Raw genomic sequence first — 24956 nt, forward strand, 5'->3', positions numbered from 1 at the left:
TATTGGAAACAGTCACAGTTTATGAGCCAGGCACAGGTACAGAGACAGCAGGCGTATTTACACATGCAGCAAAATATGAAAGCACAGGAGATAAAAAAATCTGTATTACTGATACAAGAAGTGTTTCATATCAACAAGGCGGTCTTAGGAATGCTGATCCTGCTCCATGTAGTGAAGGAATCTCACAGCAGTGATCTATGTTCTGTTTTTTCTGCTGTTGCTGACTTTCATCGTTCCTCAAAATAAGAGGTTGAAAAAATGGGCAATACTGTAAAAAATGTAAAAAACACTGTACACTACTGTCATCATGAAGTAATAACACAAGCACAGAAATAGAAAATGTACTTTTTAACACATCTCAGTGAAACTTTGACCATAGGTGAGGTTTTTATCAAGGTTTAGTCCTTCATTATGTCCATCAGTCTAATTAATGCAAACACTTATTCAGAGATTCAGATGGTCAGACAGGATGTTTGATTGAAAATAGGAACATGAACCATTTTTAAAGCAGCTATTAATGTGTTAAATGGTCTTTAGTTTTTGTAAAAATGTTAATGATCATAAGCAATGTGCTTTTTTGAACCATATTATATGAAAATACAGCCAACGATTTGTAAATTCAAACATCAAAAAAGGTGAAGTCAAATAGAGAGGCTACAAAAACAAACCTGAATCACATACAGAAAAACAAACAATCAAGCAATGAGTGTCAGTCCTTTTTACAACAGTAAAAAATCTGGTCTACTTTCTACTGCCTGGCTTCTTGGTTTCTCGGCTTCTCCGTTGGGATCAACAGGACTTTTTTGGCATAATTTGGTGATTCTAAAATGATTGTTAAAACCAGACTGAAGTCAGGACGTCTAACTAATCCAGTCAGTGCCCTGCCGAGTCCCAAACAGAGTACAGGTTTCTCTTGGTCAATGATCCCCAAACTTTTCACATTACAGGCATTGTCATTATCTTCATCAAAGTCAGAAGCTTCATCGTTGTCGTCATCGTCCAGAGAGATACAGGTGTAGAAGAGGAAAAAAGGAGGCGGATGTGTTCTGTGTATTTGTCTTGAATTACTCTCAGTGTGTAGACGGCCTCTGAGGCAGCAGAGGAGGATTGTGGGTAGTGAGTCCCAGCGGGTGATGGGTAAAACAGGAGGTCAGGGGTGTTGTGATTCACATCTCGGTGTCAGCCACGGGGGTCTGCGTGGCAGAGTGTCCGTTGGTGGTGGGGGCGGGGTTGTTCCCGTTCTCTGGTGGAGACTCACCATTGGTGGTGGGTTTGTCGAGGGGGTCCTGTGGAAGGGGAGCCACCGACACCAGGGTGTTAGCCTGGTTCTCCTCATCCACCTGGAAAGTGTCAGCCTAGGGGGAGAAAACACAGACGACCGATTTTAGCGCTGATTCAGCAACTTTGTAAAAAATGGGTCGCTAAATGTGCAAACGATGGAAATACTGTATGCTCATGAAAACAGAGTGATACAGTTGATATAAAATTATAACCAGTTTGATTTATCACGGTCAAGATATGGTGTTTGATTTACTACTTGGCATGTATGACGTTTGACGAATAAAACCAACTGAATGTGTTTTTTGTGAAAAATTAGATCCATAAAAATCTAGTAAAATTGAACATTTTTGCAGCAGCTCAAAGCAAAGTTTTTAAATATGTGTGACAGGAAAGTTAAAGCGAACTAATGTCTGAAGTGAAGAGATAAGTTTTGGCTCTTTTTCAGTGTTTAGTAAACTGTCTGATGTTTACATGAATTCTGTCCCTTAGCTTTTGGACGTAATCAACAAAGAATGAACCCCGGATTCTTTGTTGGGTGTAACTGTGGGTTTCCTATAAACCAGCAGATGATGATGATAAAGTCGATAAATATTTAACTTGAAAAAGTTTTGTTGTACTGTTGAGCTCTGACATGCGAACTGGCAGGAAGGTGTGTGATTGGGAATGGATTTGTTTTTCTGGGTGTTGCTCAAAAACAAACATGCATTCTTGGTTAATGAGGTTTATGGGTTTCAGCTGCGTGTGCACTCAGAGGGGTGTTAGTAATTGCTTTAATGTTTTGAGGTTAACAGTATACATGCATGCTTGTTATTTCCCCCCACCTCGAGGTGAAAATAGGAACCTTTTGTGCTGTAGCTGACTGTTGAAGTTTAGTGAGGTGAGAAGTTTTAGAAGAAAATGTGATGCTTCTGTAAGTAATGTCAGTAAGTGAGATGCCAAACAAAGGCATCCCTATAATCTGTTTTATCTAAAACATTGCTTGGGTGCGCCGCCATATGTAAGCATTTTAAATGATGATGTCATCAGCTGGAGAGGGGAAAAAAACTCAAACCATCTGTAGCCCCTTGGCGAGGAGTTAAAGCAGAGGACACATGAAGGACTCGATGCTGCTTTGAGTTAAGGGACATAAGAGTCTTCTAAACGAGGATAACCATACGTCTGACCTCGCATCCATATGTTCTCTTTCTTATTACCCGGCTGTCTTACTGATCTTCCGGTTGTGTAAGATGCTTGATTCTGATTGGTCCAAACCCCTTGATGAAGGTTAATAACTTTCACTAACATGAACAACACCAGAGGCAAACTGATCACACGTCATGTCAAATCAATCCGTGGAAAAGAGTTCTTAAAAAAAAGAGAGATTTAGATTTAGATTCTGCTCGTTGACACCATAGACCGTAAGGTGCTAAATCGGCAGGCTAAGGATGTTTACATATTGGATCCTGTCCAGCAATATTAGCAACGGCAGCGGAGCAGGTGAGAGTCACTTTACGTTACTGGTCTCTACAAAGAAACTTAAACCATTAGCAGTGGTGATGATAGCAGCAGGGTTCAAAGTAATTACATTTGCCTTATTTATTTCGGGGTCTTGTCTCACCCTGTCGGGATTCTTCCTCCCATAACAACCTGCTAAACATACATTATCCCTTACATATAAACAGCTACCTCATACTATTTCCTTGTTTCCTTGGATCAGTTTAGACCATATTCTGTGAGGTTGGATCTGGAAATTGCTCACTTCTAAAAGTGTTCTACTTCTTTTTAATACCAAGACTTTAATATTGGTTGATTAAAAAGCAATCCTCTGTTTCCAGCACCATTAAAAAGAGACGTTTAGAGTCCCTAAATACACAGCTGATTCGGCTTCTGCATTTGCTAAATCTGTGCAAATGAGCAAAGAACTCGAATCACAATAAAAGAAGGGTTAATTGCACCACAAAATGTGCTAGAGAGCAAATAGCATCACTATGCATCAGTGTTGTTTGCATACATTGAAATGACCCACTATGCATTCTTTATTTTGAACAAAATAAGACCCTTTCTATGCAAACACGCCTCATTACAAAATAAGAAAATTGCCTAACATTGGCGCTAACAGCTCCGCTCAGTCAGGTTAAAATTTTGACTGTCTGCTGAGAGTTGGTGGTACCTGAGTGGCAGTGTTAATAGCTGATATCATGCTTAAACTTTTCAGTGATCATGTAAAAAATTCAAATTTTAAAGTCTTTTGATATTGCTCTGACATTCCCATTACTTGTAACAATAAGAGGTCATATCCGTCTGTGGCAGGACTGTAGGAACGAGCTGTTCTTTGCTAACTCACTACAGGAAGGAAGCTGGACATAAACTGTGGAAGCTTTCATGAATCCACTTCACAATACACTAGTAAGAAGTGTCCACGCTCCATTCAGCTTATCATGTTGACAGGATGAGAGGACAAAGCAATAATCTGTGCAGAAAAAGTAGGAAATGCTTACAGCTCACCTCCATAATCAGACACAAAACAACAGCAAACTGCAAAGAGCTGAAAACTTTTGGGGATTTTGTACTGTAACAGACAATTGTGCTCATCTTTATTTGCAGTTTAAGTGCCTAAAGGGGCAAAACAGGGTGGAAATATAGTTTTTTTTTAAGGTTGTGCAATGCTGTGTGTGAAAGTGGAATTAAAAGCAGCTTAAACAAGATGACAGCAATAGTATCAGCTCTGTGATATACAACCCTTTTCCCTCCCAGAGTATAAATTCAGATTCCTGACTTATCAGGCATTAACAGTGTGACACTGCTTCACTCTTCCACTCACCAGTCTGACCCCTTTGGAATTCTTGCGGTGGGTCTTGAGGTAGTAGCCAGCAACCAGCAGTGCAGCCAGCAGCAGACCAGTCAGCAGCAGTGAAACCAAAACCAGCTTTGAGTTCTTCCCCCAGCGTGGAGCAGCCTCCTCTACGTCAGTCTGATGACACAAATGAGACGGACACAACCCAAGTCAAGCATTTAGTTTGTGTAAAATCAGGAGAAGATGAATGTTATCTGGTAACAACTGTTTATTCAATCTTGACTGAAAGGTAGAAATAAACCCCCCCTAGTGAAGGAGATCTACCTGCAGGAAGTCAGTTTCTCTACTATCTTTGAGGCAGTGTCAGAACAAAGAGGTGTCACTGCATGGACATGGAGTGTAGTGGGAATATAGTGTATACTAAATGCAGAGAGACAGAAGATAGGGGTGTGACAGACACACCCAAAACCCGAGATTGTTCCCTCGACACTTGATGAAATGCTTTGCAGCTGAGAGGTGGATTGTTTGTGGGCTTTTTGTTTGTCACACAGACTGTCAGCCTGGCAGCTTAAAGCTTTTGGAAAAGTCTACAGATTCACAGAGTGTTTTTTTTTCTTCTCCCTGGAGGATTTTCCTGTCTCACTATAAATCAAGGAGTGTGTTTGTGGAGGCCTGTGTTTAGTGGATGTAACTTTTTATGTCATTTGATGTGCATTATTGTAAGGCCCTGCTGAGTGCATGGTGTGATGTAAGCATAACATGTGATACAACCCTGGCAAATACCTTATCATGACTGCAATTCCCAACCATGTTGAATATTTGGTAGCTAACTTAAAAACTAATACAGTAGTAGTTGTTCTATATTACTGCATTACACCTTCTCATTCAATGGTTTGTATTTATTTTAAATATTTGAAACACTGTAGATTAATACCAAAGACATCCAAACTATGAAAGAACATATATGGAATTATTTAATGAACCAAAAAGTGTTATACAAACCAGAATATGTTTTACATTATAGATTCTGTAAAGTAGCCCCCTTTTGCCTTCATGACAGCTTTGCACACTCTTGGTATTCTCTCAGTCCGCTTCATGAAGTGGTCTCCTGGAATGGTTTCTAATTAACATGAGCCTTGTCAAGAGTTCATTTGTAGAATGACTTGCCTTCTTAATGTGTTTGAGACCATCAGTTGTGTTGTTCAGAGGTAGGGTTAGTACACAATGGATAGCCCTATTTGACTAATGTGGTAATCCCTATTATGGAAAAACCATATCATTTCATAGTTTTGATGTCTTCAGTATTAATCTACAATGTTGAAAATAATTAAAATACATAAAAACCATTGCATGAGACAGTGTGTCCAAACTTTTCAATGGTAGTGTACTACAACACAGAACAATATGAATGTACATGAACAGGGGTTTTTCATGTATACAGTATAGGTTCAATCCAGAAGTATAAATCAGGCTGTAACGTACCATATCTTTGATGTTGTCGTTGTTGAACTTGTTAGCCATGCCCGCTACATCATCTGCAAACAAAGATTCAATTGTAAAAGTGTCGAACTAGAGTCTGCTCCTAAACTAAACAGTACCCTGCAGAGAGGGAAATCTTTTAACAGTTGGTAGAAGTCCACATAAAGGCATATTGTGTGTAAATGTTCATCTCATTTGAATCCTACATGAAAGTTACTTACCTTCAACATACTTTCCGGCCACAATAATTTCATCTGTGTTGTCTTCCTGGTAGATTTCCAGCTTACAGTCCTCACCGCAGAGCTCCTGCAGAACACTTTCAATCTTCACTCTGGTTTGTTCCTGCAAACACACCAAAATAAATGATGATTAGCAATCAACATAGTATTCTTTCACCCACATTGAGGGGACTCTCAGCAGGTTTGTGATGTGTCATGATCAAAAGCTGCAGTTCCGAGAGCCGATGCTTTATAGTGAATCAGAAGAGCCGGCTCACAGTTTTTTCTCCCACTGAGGACATTAATAATGTTTGCTCCAGTTTGGCTCTGGTTCTGTTTGCTTGAGTTTGGTTCTTGTTTCTGTTTGCTTGAGTTGGTTCTGGTTCTGGTTCTGTTTACTTGAGTTGGTTCTGGTTCTGTTTGCTTGAGTTTGGTTCTGGTTCTGTTTGCTTGAGTTGGTTCTGGTTCTGTTTGCTTGAGTTTGGTTCTGGTACTATTTGCTTGAGTTGGTTCTAGTACTGTTTGCTTGAGTTTGGTTCTGGTTCTGTTTGCTTGAGTTTGGTTCTGGTTCTGTTTGCTTTAGTTGGTTCTGTTTGCTTGAGTTTGGTTCTGGTTCTGTTTGCTTTAATTGGTTCTGTTTGCTTGAGTTTGGTTCTGGTTCTGTTTGCTTGAATTTGGTTCTGGTTCTGTTTGCTTGAGTTTGCTTCTGGTTCTGTCTGCTTGAGTTTGGTTCTAGTACTGTTTGCTTGAGTTTGGTTCTGGTTCTGTTTGCTTGAATTTGGTTCTGGTTCTGTTTGCTTGAGTTTGGTTCTGGTTCTGTTTGCTTTAGTTGGTTCTGTTTGCTTGAGTTTGGTTCTGGCACTGGTTCTGTTTGCTTGAGTTGGTTCTGGTTCTGTTTGCTTGAATTTGGTTCTGGTTCTGTTTGCTTGAGTTTGGTTCTGGTTCTATCTGCTTGAGTTTGGTTCTAGTACTGTTTGCTTGAGTTTGGTTCTGGTTCTGTTTGCTTGATTTGGTTCTGGTACTGTTTGCTTTAGTTTGGTTCTGTTTGCTTGTGTTTGGTTCTGGCTCTGGTTCTGTTTGCTTGAATTTGGTTCTGGTTCTGTTTGCTTGAGTTTGGTTCTGGTTCTGTTTGCTTGAATTTGGTTCTGGTTCTGTTTGCTTGAGTTTGCTTCTGGTTCTGTCTGCTTGAGTTTGGTTCTAGTACTGTTTGCTTGAGTTTGGTTCTGGTTCTGTTTGCTTGAATTTGGTTCTGGTTCTGTTTGCTTGAGTTTGGTTCTGGTTCTGTTTGCTTTAGTTGGTTCTGTTTGCTTGAGTTTGGTTCTGGCACTGGTTCTGTTTGCTTGAGTTGGTTCTGGTTCTGTTTGCTTGAATTTGGTTCTGGTTCTGTTTGCTTGAGTTTGGTTCTGGTTCTATCTGCTTGAGTTTGGTTCTAGTACTGTTTGCTTGAGTTTGGTTCTGGTTCTGTTTGCTTGATTTGGTTCTGGTACTGTTTGCTTTAGTTTGGTTCTGTTTGCTTGTGTTTGGTTCTGGCTCTGGTTCTGTTTGCTTGAATTTGGTTCTGGTTCTGTTTGCTTGAGTTTGGTTCTGGTTCTGTTTGCTTGAATTTGGTTCTGGTTCTGTTTGCTTGAGTTTGGTTCTGGTTCTGTCTGGCTGAGTTTGGTTCTAGCACTGTTTGCTTGAGTTTGGTTCTGGTTCTGTTTGCTTGAATTTGATTCTGGTACTGTTTGCTTGAGTTTGGTTCTGGTTCTGTTTGCTTGAGTTTGGTTCTGGTTCTGTTTGCTTGAATTTGGTTCTGGTACTGTTTGCTTGAGTTTGGTTTTGGCTCTCCTGTGGATATGTTTGCAGTTTTTTGTTAATTTGTACAATAAAAAAGTTTGATTAAAAGACTAAAAGTAAGAATGTTTTTGTAACAGAATAAATGCACAAAATTAGGGAATTATAAGGCTTCTCATAAAAACACTGTACGTAAAAGGGTTGTCAACACACAAACCATTTGTTTTTTTTGCAAAGTTAAGGTAAAATATATACGGCTACAAAAGATCCTAAATTAAGAGCCGTTCCGGAGTCGAAAGAGCTGGCTCTTCTTTGGGAGCCGAGTCTCTGAAAAGAGCCGAACTTCCCATCACTACAGCAGGGGAAGGGAAAAACATCTACGGATTCTCTGCAAGGGAGTCATACCAACATTATACTCTGCATCTACACATGATACACTCTTTGTCAGAGCTTTACAACATGAGCAGCAGAAGTAAACAGGTGATAACCCTGGCACTCCTCTTTGATCATGACAGTGAAAGAGAGGAGGGTGTGTCTGAAGATGAAGACCATCTTGTGGTCAATTCTGAGTCTGATGATTATGATTATGAACCAAATGAGGAAACAGATATTCATATTCCTCCAAGCAGACATTCACATCTAAAATGGGGAACTACAGCAATCTTCATCCCAAGTATACGTCAGGCAAAACTGTCTACAGAAAACATGATAAAGACAGAGCCACGAGGATAGCAGTGACTCGTGTAACAGACATCAAGTCAGCTTTTGATTAGGTCATGATAAATAGTAAATGGTAAATGGACTTGTACTCATATATCTCTTTTCCAGTCTTCTGACCACTCAAAGCTCTTTTACATCACCCAATGGTGGTAGAGGCTGCTATAGTAAGGGACCATCAGTATTAGCTAATCTTATTCTAGACATTCATACACCACTGAACAACTGAGGGAGCAGTTTGAGGTTCAGTGTCTCGCCCAAGGACACTTCAGCATGTGACTGCAGGAGCTGAGATCGAAGAGAGACAAGCTGTCAGCCATTAGAACAGTGAGGGACAAGTAGGTAGAGCAACTTCCACTACTCTATAACCCAAGCCCTAATGTCACAGTGGATGAAAGGCTAGAGGCATTCAGAGGTTCCTTCCATTTTAGGCAATATATGCTTTCCAAACCAGCTGAATACAGCATCAAAATCTGGGCAGCACGTGACAGAAGAGGTGTCTTCTGTTCATTTATCAACATCACTTCATAAAAAAAAAATCAAAAAAAAAAATCAAAATGAAATAAACAAAAATCTATATCATGTAAAACTTTTTTTAGTTCTGACACTTCTGGATAATTAAACATGCCCCGGGTCAGATTGACCCACGAACATTATTGCTGTCCCAAAGAAACGAACATAACAGGAGGGTTAAAGAAAATTTGTCCTTGCTGCTGTAACTTGCTGCAAAGTGCTCTGTTCATGGTGGATCAAGATGAGATCAGACTGAGTCTGGTCTGAAAGATGGTACTGGATCTTATCCTGTCTTGATGTTGGGTCTTTGTTGATAATATAACATACAGTACGGTCTAGACCTGCTATGTTTGTAAAGCGTCTTGTGATAACGTTTGTTGGAAATTGGCGCTATAAAGATTGACTGATAGATTAACTATCTATTTGATCTTCCACTTAACCTCTGAACCCCTCACTCTAAGTTACTGTTCTGTCTTTAATCCTGTACGGGCTGCCACATCTCCGCTTTACGTCAGGGGTCTTGTCCAAAACCACAGCTTTTCAGATAATTAAAAAAAAGTAGTGTTTTTCAAATCAACCAAATTTCCGTTGGCTAAAATGTTGTAACACCCACTGAGAGGCATGTAGGGTGCCAAGAAGCATTGATTTTGAAAAGATTAAAACAATGAAATATGGAGATACAAGGTTTCTGCCTGACAATGACGACATGTAATGGGCAATATCACCCATCCACAGGGGGCGCCAAAACCGACACAAACCCGAAGTCCCTCAGAGGGGCTCTTTAAGTCACGTTTTATTCAATACTATAAATCCACAAGCCTCAAATCTGGACTGTTTGGATCTCAGTTTGTTCTAAAAACACACAAATGAATTTTTCAGTTATCAGCACCTAGATTGGATAAAGCCAATTAACAATCAGCTTCACATAAAGAAAACAATACATTTATATTAAATTGTAATTCTGGGTCGGTTTAGGTCTTTGCCTGCATAAACATGCCTCCCTCTGTTGTTCATTTCTGCGTCATACAGCTCTGTATTCCTTAAGTGTTTAATAATTCATTTACGGCTCAGGCTGCATGTGAGCTGCAGCTCTGCTGGGCTCAGACCTTCACATATTCACTGTGATTCCTGTAGACCTCAAAGCTGTTATCCTGAGGCTGTGAAGAATTTTTGTTTCCAAACACAAACACACCCACACTGTTGCTCCAGGCCTCTATACATTACATATTCTACATCACACGGCAGCAGCAGTGAGCCCACCCACCGTGCTCCCCTCCCTGTGCCCTCTCACGCTTCTTTACACACCCTGAATATCAGGCAGCAGAAATCTTTTTTGACTTTCCTATCTGTCTTAGAAGTAGAAAAGAAGAGGATGGACACATTTTCTCTAAAGTCACTGATTTATGGACATCAGAACAGCAGGAATAGAAGAACTTCAAGCTTAGAGCCAAATGGGAACAGCATCAAAACAGAGCTGGGAAAAATTTCCTGCCTGCCTTTTCTATTCAACTGAAATCTTTATTGAATGTTTTAGGCAGAGTGTCTGTTTTTTATGAAGTCCCATGAGGTGATAGCTTATATGTGGTGTGAGTAAGTTATTGTCTTACGTATAGAAGTTACTGTCTTGTGAAAACAAGAGTTTCTCTTGTGCAAATGCACAGTCTGCGACTTTGTGATTGTTTCTCTTTAGTGTAGCTTACAAATATTCTATGTTTAAGCCATAGACTGTATAAACAATGGACATAGTATCCGTGTTGTCACTCATCTGTTTCTGAAGCGCTGTTTTGAAGCAGCGGGAGCCATATTGGAAATGTTAAACTCATCATAACTGCTGTCGAGCAAGTGTGACATAAAGAGGCGGGCTTTGAGCCTCATAGTCAACAGCTACAGTGTTCCCGCCTGTCAATCAAGTCAGCTGTGCCTCTCGTAATAGAAAACTCATAATCTTATATTTTCGAAATTGCCACGTTCTGAAAAAAATTCACCCCCTGTACAGAGCGTGCCGATCGAGAATTGAGCTATCCAGACTAAACTTGCTTTTTGTACCAGACTGTAAACATGTTTATTTCTGCTGTAAAGAAAGTATTTTCTGAATTGGTGTGTATGTGGTTTCTGGTACTTCCAGAGCCAGCCTCAAGCGGACACTTGATGAGCTGCAGTTTTTAACACTTCCACATTGGCTTCTATTCTCGGGGCCGGAGGTTGCCGCTTGGTTTTAGCCAAAAGGCAACCCCAGAAAAATAAAAAATGAAGCCGATGTGGAAGTGCAGGAAAACTGCAGTTCCTCAAGTGTCCACTAGAGGCTGGAACCAAAAGCTAAAGAATCCCAAATTTGTAACAGAAAATGTAAACATGTTTAGAGACTGGTTGATATTTTGAACACACTGTACGGGGGTGAGCTTCTATTAAAACACATAGGTTCAGGTGGTTAAAAAGCTAACACAAATTTGTGTAATTAGTGCCACAGCTGAGTTGACCAACAGGTGGGCAGGTGTTTAGCGGTTAAAAGCCCATCTCAGCTCCACCTCTCCGCCTTTTTGAATTGATCGGAAGCTAGTGTGAACACTTCCAACATGATACCTGCCAATGTTTGGTTTCAAAACGTACCTTCAGTAACCAATAGGGGCTTTCACAGAGACTGTGTCCATTTATTTTATGGTTTTAGCAAATTTCTGGAGTTTATTGCTGCTACTAATTTGGCTGTGGAGGATCTTAAATGTTTCTACTGTTACCAAAATTAAATTGGTGTTGGAGCTTAAAGTTTATATTCTTGCCTGGTTCGTCAAACAACATAAGGGAGTATAAAACTACTTCTTTCCATTCAGGGGCTCTGTAGATTTGTATGTCATAACACAAAGAAGTGGGAACACACTTGATTGGAAAAAAGGACTTTTGCTTAACTTACACAAGTGGAGGCGGCCTTGAGTTTCAGATTGACAGCGTTTTTGTCCTGGACTGCCTCTTTGCTGACGCAGGTGACATCGTCCTTTGGAATCGGCTGCAGAGATACAGCACAGTATCATCAGCTAAAGTGTAAAGACTGTTAATTATATTCTTTACAAAGCAGGAACCTTACATGTGTGTGATTGGAAAGTGAACCCTCTTACCACTGGTACAATGGGTACATTGTCGGGGCCATCACCTCTCGGGGGCATCGGAGGCTGTGTCTCTGGTTCCACTTTGGGTGCATTAGTTTGTACAGACGGTGTGACCTCAGTACCCTCGTCAGCTAGTACCTTCTCTGGATCTACAGGGCTGCTGTTGTTATCGTCTCCTGTCGCATCTGTATCTGCTGCTGCTGTTGTCTGATCAATCAGGTCTGGAGATCCCATGGTTGGTAAAACTATGACTTGTGGGTCTTCTTCTAGCACTGCAAAAAAAGCGACTTAACTTTAATTTTTCGACAGTCTGCCACTGACATGAATATGAGGTGATCCATAACAAAAGTTATGAATAGATGACATACAGATGGGGTAAGGTACTTTTTAACCAGGTTGTAAAAGCAGTACTGTGCGTCTTTCATCAATCAGAGAGCCATTCATTCAGGCTGATTATAACAAAGCAAATCTACAAAATGTTTCTAAAGGAACCTTGTTTTTTAGGGGGGATATACTGTATGAGTGATAATGTTGGTGAGTTTCACATACCAGGGGTTGGAGTTGTCATTGGAATCATGTCTCCTCGTACGTGCATTTCTTCTGCTACCACAGCTGGTGTTGTACCCGTGACGACTTCATCCTCCTGTGTCACGACTCCTGCCGGAAAATCAGAAAGAGAAGTCATGTAACTCTGGTTGAGACTTTCACAAAGCTCGACAGAAGTTTGCATTATTCAAAGTGGGAATTTGAAGAGCAATGAAACGCTACAAGTTAATGTGACCTTAAATACACCATTTCTTAGCAGATGAGCCATCAATGAAACCCATTGGTGGACTCATTCCTCTGCTCAGTCTGAGCAAATAAACCGTCCCTCAGTACAAGACGAGGACTAATCCCGGCAGACCAAAGCTCTGACCTCGTGTTCGCTCCCACTGGGATGAATGCTATGAGCTTCACAGGGAAATCTGTCAACTTATGTAATAAACATGTCGTCGCAATATAACAGAGTTATGCCAAAAACTTTTAAAAATGAAGCCAAACGCTGCAGTAACCTGTTGACCAAATCTGAGTTCTGTCTATGATTTAATGCCCTTTTGTGATTCTCTGTGAGCTTCTCCCCCATTTTTATATTGTGCATCAAACTAACTGTTTTTTTTGGAAAGCTCCACTCAAGAATTATGAGTGATCTTCTGATGATTGTCCTGCAGGCGTAATTTAATAAAGTTTTAATGTGAGGTACTCTCTCACAGCTTGGATGATCTGCAGAGTACATCATGCACTGTGCAAACCTCCATTATCCTCCTCATGTATGAAGTCATGCAGGGTGAGAAAGCCCACCGTCAGTTTACTTTATGCCCCAAGAGAAAGATGAGGTGATGGATCTTATTGCAGCAGATAACTGATGCTCTCAGATGTGTGGAGCACATCATGAAGTACTTTGAAGTGCAATTTTCTCACTCTGAGGTAGCAAAAGAACATTCCTGCGGTCACAGTGACTCACTTCAGGAACACCACCCATGAGGTACACAAAAAGAGCTTCAGAGTAAGAGTGGAATGAGTCTCCGTTGTCCCTGTAAAAGAGGAAAATGGCCTGATTCAAAGTGCTGCTGTGTCAGTGCCAGATAATGATGCCACTGAAAATATCACATTTCCGAATTTTTAAATAACTCAACAAACTATGACACTACTTTCCATTTCCAAGAGTCGTATGACTTTCAGGCAGCAGTCCTTGACACTGACTCAAAGCTTGTTTGGGATATTTCTCGCCTGGTCAGCTGTGAATAACTTCACCTCTAATGTTTTAATAGCCTGGATATCATCCAGAGCACGTTTTATTCTCTGTGCAGGAAATGCCACCACACCCTGTGGTCTCTGATTTACTCCGGTCAGATTATGAGGTTAATATCTAGAAGTCAAGCCAGAATACCCAGCATGCCTCCCTTTTACCCAGGTTCCCCTCTTTCTATCTCACAACAACAGAATTACCTCACTCTGAAAGCATTCCCATAATGCCTTCCTCCTGCAGATCTCATTACTCCTTGCTCTGCCTCTCCTCAGATGCTGCCAGATTGAGTTTGATTGATTTCAGGTTGCTGATGCAGTATGCTGCCCCCTGTTGACCCACATTTTCCTGCTACTCTTGCCTTTGTTCACATTAGGTTGAATTCAACCACTGGCTTTATCTTTGGTTTACTGATATGTGACTGAAACACATGAACTTGAATTATGTGGAGGAAACTATTATTTGTTTTTAGCATTTACTGCAAATGATGGGTGTGTTCAAACGGCGAGACGGCTGCTTGAAAAATATGAATCATTTTTACTGTCTATCAGAGCTGCACTTTGTTAAACTTATGTGAACTAATCATGTAATCAAAGCTCTTGTGATGAACTTTTGTTTTAGTAGCAATGTAGCCCTACAAATTAGATTTTTCCTGAAAACAGAGTGGTGTAAGAAATTACCCACAGTGCTTGTGAAGTGACTAAGTGTTTCTTATCAGTAAAGGGAAAGACAACTGTTGCTTCAGCATGAATTTCAGGGGAATTCTGATAACGTCAACAGACCTTTGTGTGGATGACTATCAATGAGGGATAATTCAGTTTTTACGATAAAACGTGCATAAAGTGACCAAGTGGAGACCTCTGGTGTCGAAAAATGAAGTGGAAGTACATAAAACTGCAGTCCCTGAAGTCTCCCCTTGAGGTTGACTGCAGATGCAAAGGAAACCTCATTAGATCCTGTGTTGAAATGCCAACTTAGCAGAAATAATCCTGTTTAAAGCCAGGGCTGGAATTTTTTGTAACCCATCCTTTTAGATGATATTAAAGGCAAGGAGTTACACTTAAATTTGCCTTAATAGGACAAATTCAGACTCTCATGGCTGAGTTATCCAACAGATGGGTGTGTCTAGCTGTTGACTAGGAGGTTAAAGTCCTGCCTCAGCTCCAACTCTTCGCCTGTTTCTAGGTTCATGTTGAGACAGCATTTCCAATATGGCGACCACCATCATAGGGTTTCAAAAGGCCTCTTCAGAAACCAATGGGTGACATCATAGCCATTACGTCCATGTTTTATACAGACTGTGGTGGAAACCCTTTTCTTTGGGGGTTTCAAAGTTGATGATTTCATTCAAAAGTCAAGAGGACTTGAGCTGAAACACATTTTTCTTGTTGTAACACAGAGAAAATAGTAGTAATGACCTTTAACAAACTCTAACAAACATGAGTGTTATGGGTAAAATACAGGACTGGCCTGGGTTTGGTGTGAAGTTCACAGTTTGAAAAAAAACAAAAAACTTTAAGTGGATTCTTCTTGTAGCTACTTTCTTGGGGTCACTTCCAAGACAAGGGCACTCCAAACTAACGTTCGGGCCAAAAGATTAGAACTGACATGAGGCCAGTGTTGTCTCCTCTCAGTTGTTTCACTGTCTACAGCCACTGTCGGGGTTTTCACACATGAGGCGCATATAATCACACAGAAGTGCCACAGAGACACATGTCCACAGACTTCCTCTGGTAAATCATTGTGACAGACAGGTGCCACAAGAACAGAGTAAACACTGTGTGTGCCGTGAGAGCAGATGGGGCAGTAATCTCCGAGGAGGTCTTTTAGTTGTGTTAGCAACTGTCTATTGCAGCTGTCTGTCACGTAGGGAGAGAAAACCTACACTTTGTTACAGGTTCAAACTATAACATTTTTTTTATAGTGAAACCTACAATAACGGACATGGCAGCTACCTCACAGACATGCTCAAGTTTCACTACGGAGACAGAGTGTTGCCTTATTTAGTGCCTCATGGCGTCTTGAGTTTACTATTAGGAGCATTAGGGTGGGTGTTGACTGGCAACAGGTCAAGGACTCCATAACCTTGTTAAGGTTGTCCATTAGACCCTGTGGTCTACCGCCTGGAGGAGCCTCCAGCTGCCATCCTTCAGCCGTCTCTGGGTGGCCCGTCTGTTTATTTTACCAAAAAGGATGAGGTTTGAATTGGGTCGGACAGTCGGGCATAAATCAGGTTTGTCAGATGAATGTGACACACGGGAGTGTGTGGCTGAAATGTGTTGTTTCAGCTCTGTGATCACTACGTGTCGCCAGGTGATTTGCTGTAGACTTTGGGGTCACACCCTGTCAGTGGCGATGAAAAAGAAAGATGATGGATGCTGTGGCGGATGGGTATGTTTAGTTTTTAGTTACAGTTTGGGGTTTTCTGCTGTCTCTGATGGGATATTATGGACACACTGTGGTAAAGACAGGATATTGATTCCCATTTCCTTCCCAATTGAAGGAACCACAGTGGGATTGGCACCATTTTAACACTCTTTCCCTGTTTATACAGGACATGTTGGAGTCTGAAGGATAAAGTAAAAGGCAACAGATTTTTAGTCTTGTGCTAATGATGTCACGTCACCACAGGCACACTTGTAAAACTGGGCTGCTACAGTTTCTGAAGTCAAGACCATCTGTTACTCTCCATACACAATAAGATCAGCCTGTTTTTCTGCAGTGCTGCCAACAAAACCAGTAAACTCCATCCAGCTCTGACCATCCATCACTCAGCACACACAAACAAACTCTCCTGACAGACCAGAGCCCTGCGGGACAGAAACCTCTGCGTATAATTGCCTCTTATGACCAACATTTACAGAAACAGCAGATCCGAGTGACTGCTTTTTATTGTTTTGTTTTTGTTGTAGACCCAAAGTCTGGTTATTATTCCTTTCAAGCAAATTCTCTTTCTTTTTTTTCAAGGCCTGGAGCAGGAGATGTTCTAATACCACTTTCAGCAAACACATTTGGGTGTGAAGATGCCACTATTTCTCAAAACCTGTCCAATACCAGTTATATATACAGTCAGGGTGTAAAATTAACTTTCTACCTAATCTGCCATTGGCTAGTGACTTCCAAAAATATTTTTCACCGGCCAAATAAAAAAATCCAGCCTTATTTGATTTAAAATAGTAACAGCCTCATGAATTTTTCAGTTTCCTTTGAAACGTCGTATAGTGACATTACTCTGTTTAGCTGTCTGTTCCTCTTCTTGATCGTCTCCTGCCTCTTTGTTTATCCTTTTTGTTCATGGTGGCTTCACGCCAGGAATGTCACCACATCTTGCTCGAAACGCTCTTCCTGCCGTGCTTCTTCAAGCAAAGGGAATGAATAGAACTCGAGTAGCTGACGTCTCACCGTTCCCCACGTACCAAATCACAACAGCACGCCGTGAGGGTCAAAATAGCCTGACAGTCGGCAGAAATGGGCGAAATTATGAAAACAAAACCTCACATACAATACAAAATTTTTCATTGGCCACTGGCATGTGTGTTTTTGTTTTACACACCAAACAAATTTTTTAACCACCATTGGCGCTTGGCGGGTGTTAATTTTATGCCCTGTATACAGTATATGCCCTTATTTCAGAACAGCTAAAGCTAATTTGTACGTGGCTATCATTTTTCATGACCTGGATTGGTACACTAAAGAAATCCTAACCTAAAAATAATTTGAAAACCTAGAAACAACATAACATGAATGCCAATGCCATCTGGTTGCTTCTATCCACATCCTGTGTCTTCTAAAGATCAACTTGAACCTGCTTTAGTCTCATGTTTCTGTTGGTTTTCATTATCCTTCCTCCAAAACTTTCAAATATTACATCCTTCCAATGTGTGATGCTAAAGCACAGATGGCTGACTATTGCTAGCTAACAAACATACCATTTAAGCTAGCAGTGTTGTTATTTGTAAACTGAACCCTCTTTATTTTGGTATTTTTTTTATTGGTTTGATTATCCAACATCAAAATAAAGAAGTCTCTAGTTTGCTGCTGCTTTCTCCCATCGTGAGGTCAGCATACTTCCTGACCTCGTTACCCATCACCACCTCACTGCCCTCTAACCTCCACTCATTCATTTAGCACGAGCCACAGCTAAGGGTTATCATTCACTTGCTTCACTGAAACATTTTGTGGTTCATGCTGTATATCAGAGATGTTGACAATCCCCCCCCCCCCCCCCCCCCCCTCCTCCCTCTAACCCACACAGACTTGTCATTCATTCTTTCTCTTTGTGTCACGTCAAAAAGAAGCCAAGAAGTCAGTCATCATCGGTGTGTCCTGCTATCATTGCACAAACATTACAAACTTAACCAACCCTGACTCCATATGTTGCACAGCCTTGGCCTCGACTTCACTGCTCTCTTGAAGATTTTCCCACCATATTTCCCTGAGTGATGGCTGCGGTCTGGAAATGCTCTGCCCCCACACCCCCCATCTCTTGGGACTCCGGATGGAGGAATGTGGCAGGCTTTGGAGGAAGACAAGCCTGCAGCCCCACGCCCTCTCCCCTCCCAACCCTCCCCGTCTACTCACCCCGTCCCAGTCACGCACGGCTAATCCCAGGCATCCATTGAGGTGAGATGTAGCCTTCAGCCTTCACACCTCCCACACTGTATAGTGTAATGTACAGAAACATGCTTTACGAGGGCCATATTGCAACTGCTACTTCCTGTGACGGGGTGTTAGAGGGCTTTGCCTGCTTTCAATCTGTTAAGGCTGTAATGCTAAACATGCGAGAGCAGCGCGTCTTCTTTGCATGATTTTGCATTCATTCTTGTGGCTTTCTCACAATGACCACAGGCTTAAAACTTCTGCTTAAAACTCAGTTCTTCTGAGAAACAGAAATACTAACGTAAAGCTCCTTTTTTACTTCAAATTTAAGATGACGTGCAACTCGGCTTCTTAATGCAAACACTACTGCAATTCATTTTAAAATATTGGACATGTTTTGCTGAGTACTTCTGAGTCACCATATTTTACAAGGTAACCATTTTATTAAACTTAATGCTGTAACAATAGTGCACTACTTTGTTTCAAGAGATCAAATTGTAGAAATTAAGGGGATCAAACAACGTGGTCAAATAAACAGACAGTTGAGGTGGGAAATCCACAGACCTCAGTCCATATTTAGAGATAACACAACCATTAGTATTTTCTTTATATTTCTTGATCACAGCAGTTTATGCCTCTCAAGAGCTTTAAACCTAGCTAATATTAGCATTATGCAATATGATAGGAATGGAGTCCTTGCCTCCGTAAAGTACGTTTGTTGGCTGGAGTACAAGCTAGAAAGTTGTTGAATATAAAAACAAAATGTTAGCTAGTTTTCATCACTAGCCATGAATATAGGAATTTGGTACTTTGTGCAGAATTGTGGAATTGTAAACATGTACGCTGTCTCAGTGACGTCACCATTGGTTTCTGAGGAGGCCCAACAATGGTGGTCACCATGTTGGAAATGCTGACTCAACTAATCAATCAGCTGAACTACAGACAAAGAGGTGGAGCTGAGGCAAACGGCTACAAACCACCCACCTGTCAGTAAACTTACCCTAAATATGCAAATTTAGGTTTTAATGCTCAGACCTTCTGCATTGACTTCATTTTTGAACACTAGAGGTTCCACTTGGTTGTATCATGTAAGCTTATTAGCTACAATTTTGAAAAGGTTTTTTTTAACTTAAAATATGGCGACACGGTGCTCAGGATTTTTACAATTTAATGGTTGCAATCAGCAGACTGATAAAATCTGAAGAAGTAAAATTAGTTTAAAAATATATATGTTTTTGGGGCTTTTTGCCATTATGGATAGGACAGCTGAAGAGATGCAGGAAATGTGGGGAGTAGAGAGTGGGCAGCAAATGGTAGTTTAACAGGCGACCTCTGAATAGCCTCAGTATGTGAGGCGCTCAGACTGCTAGGTCACCAGCGCCCCAGTAAAATGAAAGTTTGACTGATAATCTCCCTCTAATTCAATTCAAAAACCTGAGACTCAGGACATTTAGAGAGCATTCGAGATCCCCATCCTCTGCTTGAAATCAAAGAAAAATGGCCACAGCATGAGTATTGTAAATGGTTTGTCTTTAGAAGTCCAGTCAGTCTTACAGAAAAGTCCTGAGCCACATGTTTAAGGTGGTCGCACCCTAAAAACTGTACCTCTTACCTCCTGGGCCCCCCGTTCTCTCCCTGCTTTGGTTAAGGGAAGCCCTGTGCTGTGTAATGGGGCATGGTGAGGTGATAATGGTCTGCTCAGGTTATTGGACCACCGTGTTAAAGTCACGATGATTGAGGTTCTATGAGCACCATTCTTGCTACATGCTGGGAGAAACAGCGACCATACTACACAGTCCTATTATTAAGATCAAGTCTGACCTTTTAACTCACTCATTTAAGTCGCAGCTTTGATAAGTTCCCAAACCCTGTCCTCTAGTGCTGATTTGACATGTTTTAACTACATTGACTGAGTGTGTGCAGTCTGCCCAGCAAAGACATTTTCTATAAACACTCTAGATATATCACCCCCTTTTTTTATACCCTGAATGTCCTACAATATTCCTCATGTCTCTGTCTGCAGAATACATGGGTAGCTTGCAGTGTTGAGAAAGTAGGGACTGTGGGAAGGTACAGCTTGGACCGCCTGGAATGAGAGTCCCTCTACTCTGGGATTCCCATGGTGCCTCATCATTAGGTCAACAAGCATATAAATCAGTTACCAAAAAGTGCTGTTTTTAGATTGTTTGGGGCTTCATAATTCTAACTCAAGCATCTTTTATATTTAGGAACACTTAGTTTAACCTTTCTGAACAAAAAATGCAAGAAAAATGTGATAAAACTTCCTTCAAGTGCAATTTTCTTTCCTTTCCTCTGCTGCCTCAGGCTGGACCTCATATTTGCTCCACTTGCTCCTCCACTCCAACCCTCCTGCGTTTCACTAAATGTGGATCTTCTAATTGAAAAGGCAGGGTCAAAATAATGCATGAAATCACTCTGCAGTGGCTTGTCAACCTTGCCTTCCATAATTGTTCTACTTTTTTCTCCAAATGTGTTTAATGAGAGAGATAAATGGTTGCAGATGGATTCATTATCCTTTTGAACATAACCCCAGAAGTTAATTAGACTCTCTGTAGTTCAATATAAAGTCAAAAAAGGATGTGTTGCCTCTTTCCAGCTCTCTAGACAGTCCTCTGTGTTATTCTAGTCTTCATTCTTTAAGTGTGTTTTCGTGATTCAATATCCTGCTTTAACTCTTAAAGAATCTGATGGTAAGGGTTGAGAGCGTGCAGAAGAATGTGACATTGGAGCTTTTAGTCCCTTAGGGTTAAACATGCTCTGCAACTCTACCCTCTCTGAAACAACACACTGCTGACCTCACTATCTTGACCCCCCCGCGCCGCCCCCCTCCCCTGTCGTTCCTGTCACAGCGATTAATAGCAGAGCCTGGCCCATTCTTCTCTCTTGGCAGAAAGGCAACTGGATCTCATGGTTTCAATCAGGCAGGCAGCACTTACTTCACCCACTGCTGCTCGACTGCAGCGCGCACCCAACCCCACCCCACCCCCCGGGTGTCTGCAGCTCCTTATCGAACGCATGATGCCTGTTCCTGGAGGAGCACAATCAGGAAACATGGCATCTGCTTCCAATTGGGAACATTATATCACCCCCTCTCGACACACACAGACACATGCTCCCAGTTAACCATTACAGTTTCAGTGCCTTGTGCATTACCTTGAATGAGCCTGTCTGGTTTGAGTGTGTGCAGGTAGACTGTAAGAGGGATCTTGTTGCAGAGTGAAGCAATAGCTCACAGGATCAACATTGATTTAGTCCAGGGAGGATTTGAGTTCCTCTATATCTTTTACAAATCTACCAAAGACATTTCTAGCACACACATCCAGAGGTGCTGTATTGTCTAAATTCTCTTTAACAACTGTTGTGCTTTATCAAAAGATGCTGTTTCCATATTAAGATAAGATTATTATAAAGATGTAGAGCTAGAGAGAACTACTTTTTCACATTTACAGTACTTTTTACATCGTTGTGTTGTCAGTCACAAAGTTTGCTTGAGGTGTCAATTAAGTGAACGAGGGGATAAAGGTGACAACTCAGAGTCAATTTCCCTTTGTCTCTTATGTAAATGGACACAATGCATAATAAAAGGGAGTCTCTTTGTTGCCTTATTTGGTTGTTAAGTTGAAGCATGGCGGGACTTTCGTATCAGGCTGAACCTCACATTTGCAATGTCAAACTACCTCTTTAGACTCTTTCTAACATCACTCTGGTAGAACTTGGTTGGAGATTTGATCCAATGACACACCTCGTCCTCTCCTCCAACCCTCCTGCGTTTCACTAAAAGTGGATTTTCTAATTGAAAAGGCAGGGTCAAAATAATGCATGAAATCTCTCTGCAGTGGCTTCTAGTTTTTAGGTTTGTCAACCTTGCCTTCCATAATTAGGGCCCGAGCACCGATGGTGGCGAAGGCCCTATTGTAACCCTAAGGGTTTCATATTATAGGAGATTGCAGTTTTGGACCCCTGAACGTGAATGAAAGCGCGGATATTTTTGCACACTCATCGGGTCTGGTGGAAATTTTACTAATTTATGGGTCTGGCTAAAAAAAATCTCAGTAGCGCCCCCTACCTCTGAGCTTTTCTCAGATTCAGTCCAAACCAAGGGCAACCTATAATAGACACCTTGATGAGAAGAAATTATCAGAAGAAATTTTGATCAGACAAAAATTGTGGGCGTGGCATGCGTTGAGGCGTGGCATCAAACGCACATACAGCTTTGAATGTGAAAAACGGCGCCAAAATAAGGGTGCATACTTTTGAGAGCTACTCCTAGAGTTTTTCTCCGATTCAGTCCAAACAAGGCACATTCTATAGCAGACATATTGACGATTAAATTAGTGTTAAAGGAATTCTGGTCAGACAAAAATTGTGGGCGTGGCATGTGTTGAGGCGGGGCATCAAGATGCAAAGGAGAAACCAGCCCTGCAGAACTCATTTAAATATGCAAGGAAGGAGATCCAGCAGCAAAAATCTGTTCTGATGAGTCAAATTAAAGCAAAAGTCTCAACATAAACCAAAAAAATTGTTTTTTTAAGACTTTCAAATGCCCAAATCTCCAAAAATCATCAGGAAGTGGCCAGACCAGGCAATGCTGACTTTCAGGCAGTGCATCAACGCACATACAGATTTCAATGTGAAAATGTGAAAATGATAAAAGGAATTCTGTTCAGACTAAAATTGTAAACGTGGCACACTGTCAAGTTTGGAGGTTTTCTTGGCAATCTGCCAAAAACTTGGAACATTTGCACCACCTGAGGCTGCAAATACTCTCAGATCTTGCTTTCGCATCACGCAGTGGCAAATATCAGGCGGCAGTTTACATGTGGCGGTGGCTCGCGTAGGCGGCGGCCGCGGGTGTGCGAGGGCCCGTTCATCGCCGCTTTCGGCTTTAATTGTTCTTCTTTTTGGGACTTTCGTATGTTACGCTGCCCCAAAAAGTATGAGCATTTTTGCTTGTTCCATATATACTCAATGTTTCGTACACATAACATATAAGGTGGAGCTTTTTAATTTGGGATTTTACACCAAACATGAAGACACTCACTGTTTAGCTTGAGAAATAATTGTTGGTTAAGCAAATTATTCATATTTGTATCATTGTAGGCCTGACATGTAGGCGATATGTTGTGTCTAACAGCAACACAGCCACCTCCACTTGCTGGATTGTAGCTACGGTTAATTGCCTCTGCTATTAGTAGTAATTCTCTACTACCTGGATGTAAACAAGCACTGTTGACAGATAGCATCTCGTAACGCAGTGCAGTTTGTTTGTATATTGGTTTAGAAAATGAAAATAAAGTTGTCTGGTTAAACTGGGATATAATCACTCAACAGGAGTGATGTCGAACCAGCACAGGCATGTGGACGTTGACCTGCAAGGATGGCCAAAAACTGGTGGTGCTAGCTCTGCTTACCCTAGACACACTCGGCAAGCCAATGCAAAACAGTTTACCCACAGACTTTGTGTCCCATTTTTAGCCGTGCTGAATAAATCATGCTCAGTTTTGAGTGTGTTCAGAGTGTTTTCTCAACTTTAGACTAGTCTGTAAGTCAGAATTTAAATATCTGTATTAACAAAACAAAAAACAAATGGCTTTGGGTCATCACTAGCGTCGATTTTGCTGCCCCCCTTCGACAAAACTCTCATCCTGACAAATGTATCACCTCTGTTAATCTTTGCAATGAGGAATGTAAATAAAGGCTGTTTAAGCAATACAAGGATAGGTGTCATTCTACCTTACACCTACCCTGTGGTGAAGGATTCATGCATTAGTTACTACAACTTAGAAAACCTTATCTTAGAGTCTTATCACTGATGGTCTTGTTTGCTTTAGTAGTTTGTATAGAGCCCTCAGCAGTCTGTATGATAACTAGTACAAATTGCATCAGAGGAGCTTTGAGTGAATCTGTGTGTCCATATTGATCGTGCCTCAGAACATCAGTCTATCTGACTGAGTTGTTCTCAATGAAGAGCAAAAGATCCGGCTCCCTCCTCCCACTCCAGCAATCAGAGACTCAACTTCCCCTTTCCTTCCCTTCTCATGGGTGTAATCTGTAGATCAAGGGAGATAGTGGCACCTCCTGGTTGTTTGATAGAGCGGCTTGTTTGGCTTTAACATGTCAGCGCTCATTGTACAAGAGCACGCACACAGTAAACAGAGTTTCAAGTGTGGAGGCAGGAAGAGGTTCAAAGAAGACTCTGTTTGGGAGCTAAGTGGAAAAGCAGCCGCAGTTACATTAGAGAGGATAAAAACATGAAGCAGAGGGAATGAAGATTTTACGTGTGTGTGTGTGTTTGTGTGTGTGTCCAGATGTCTTCGTTCCACCGCTGGCACACTTGTCTTTGGGGTTTGCCTTCCTTACTTTCTTGGTACTAGAAACAAGCCCTCTGTTGTTGACATCCGTGTTACTGTGCCGCATCTGTTACTTCAATAGGCTCTACACAAACAATGATTTACATAATTACATGCTGCAGGGTTGGCAGCGAGGTTGGGCAGGGTTTGTTTCTTAAATATAGAGCCTCCTAAAACCACTTCACAGCGCAGCCGGAGCTTCAACTGTATTAGGGAAAATTCTTAAGTACATTTTTCAGATGTTTGAAAGAAAATCTACTCATCTTAAAGTCTCTGTGCTGCGCTTTGTCTACTCCCCAAAAAAGTCTACACACGCCCTGCAGGGTTTCCCCCCGGTGTTTTCTGATCATC

General features: G+C 41.3%; 1 protein-coding gene and 1 long non-coding RNA gene across 6 annotated transcripts in view; one reads left to right on the forward strand and one right to left on the reverse strand.

The window, feature by feature from the left end:
- LOC117810354 overlaps positions 1 to 24956 on the forward strand; it is a 160550-nt gene that overhangs the window by 32147 nt on the left and 103447 nt on the right. For 2 of the 5 annotated variants that reach the window (XR_004630756.1, XR_004630759.1), the window contains exon 4: positions 18021 to 18258. The exons of the other annotated variants lie outside the window; for them this stretch is intronic. This is a non-coding gene — a long non-coding RNA (uncharacterized LOC117810354). The remainder of the gene's footprint in view (positions 1 to 18020; positions 18259 to 24956) is intronic. 5 annotated transcript variants of the gene reach the window in all.
- si:ch211-286o17.1 (hematopoietic progenitor cell antigen CD34) overlaps positions 1 to 24956 on the reverse strand; it is a 27039-nt gene continuing 2083 nt past the window's right edge. Inside the window, exons 2-8 of the mRNA XM_034680097.1 lie at positions 12402 to 12509; positions 11862 to 12124; positions 11660 to 11752; positions 5755 to 5875; positions 5537 to 5589; positions 4082 to 4231; positions 1 to 1355 (exon numbers count right to left, since the gene is read on the reverse strand). Of these exons, the coding sequence (XP_034535988.1) occupies positions 1167 to 1355; positions 4082 to 4231; positions 5537 to 5589; positions 5755 to 5875; positions 11660 to 11752; positions 11862 to 12124; positions 12402 to 12509 (977 nt within the window). The 3' untranslated portion in view covers positions 1 to 1166. The remainder of the gene's footprint in view (positions 1356 to 4081; positions 4232 to 5536; positions 5590 to 5754; positions 5876 to 11659; positions 11753 to 11861; positions 12125 to 12401; positions 12510 to 24956) is intronic.

The sequence above is a fragment of the Notolabrus celidotus genome, chromosome 1 (genome assembly GCF_009762535.1).
Source record: "Notolabrus celidotus isolate fNotCel1 chromosome 1, fNotCel1.pri, whole genome shotgun sequence".
Taxonomy (NCBI): Eukaryota; Metazoa; Chordata; class Actinopteri; order Labriformes; family Labridae; genus Notolabrus; species Notolabrus celidotus.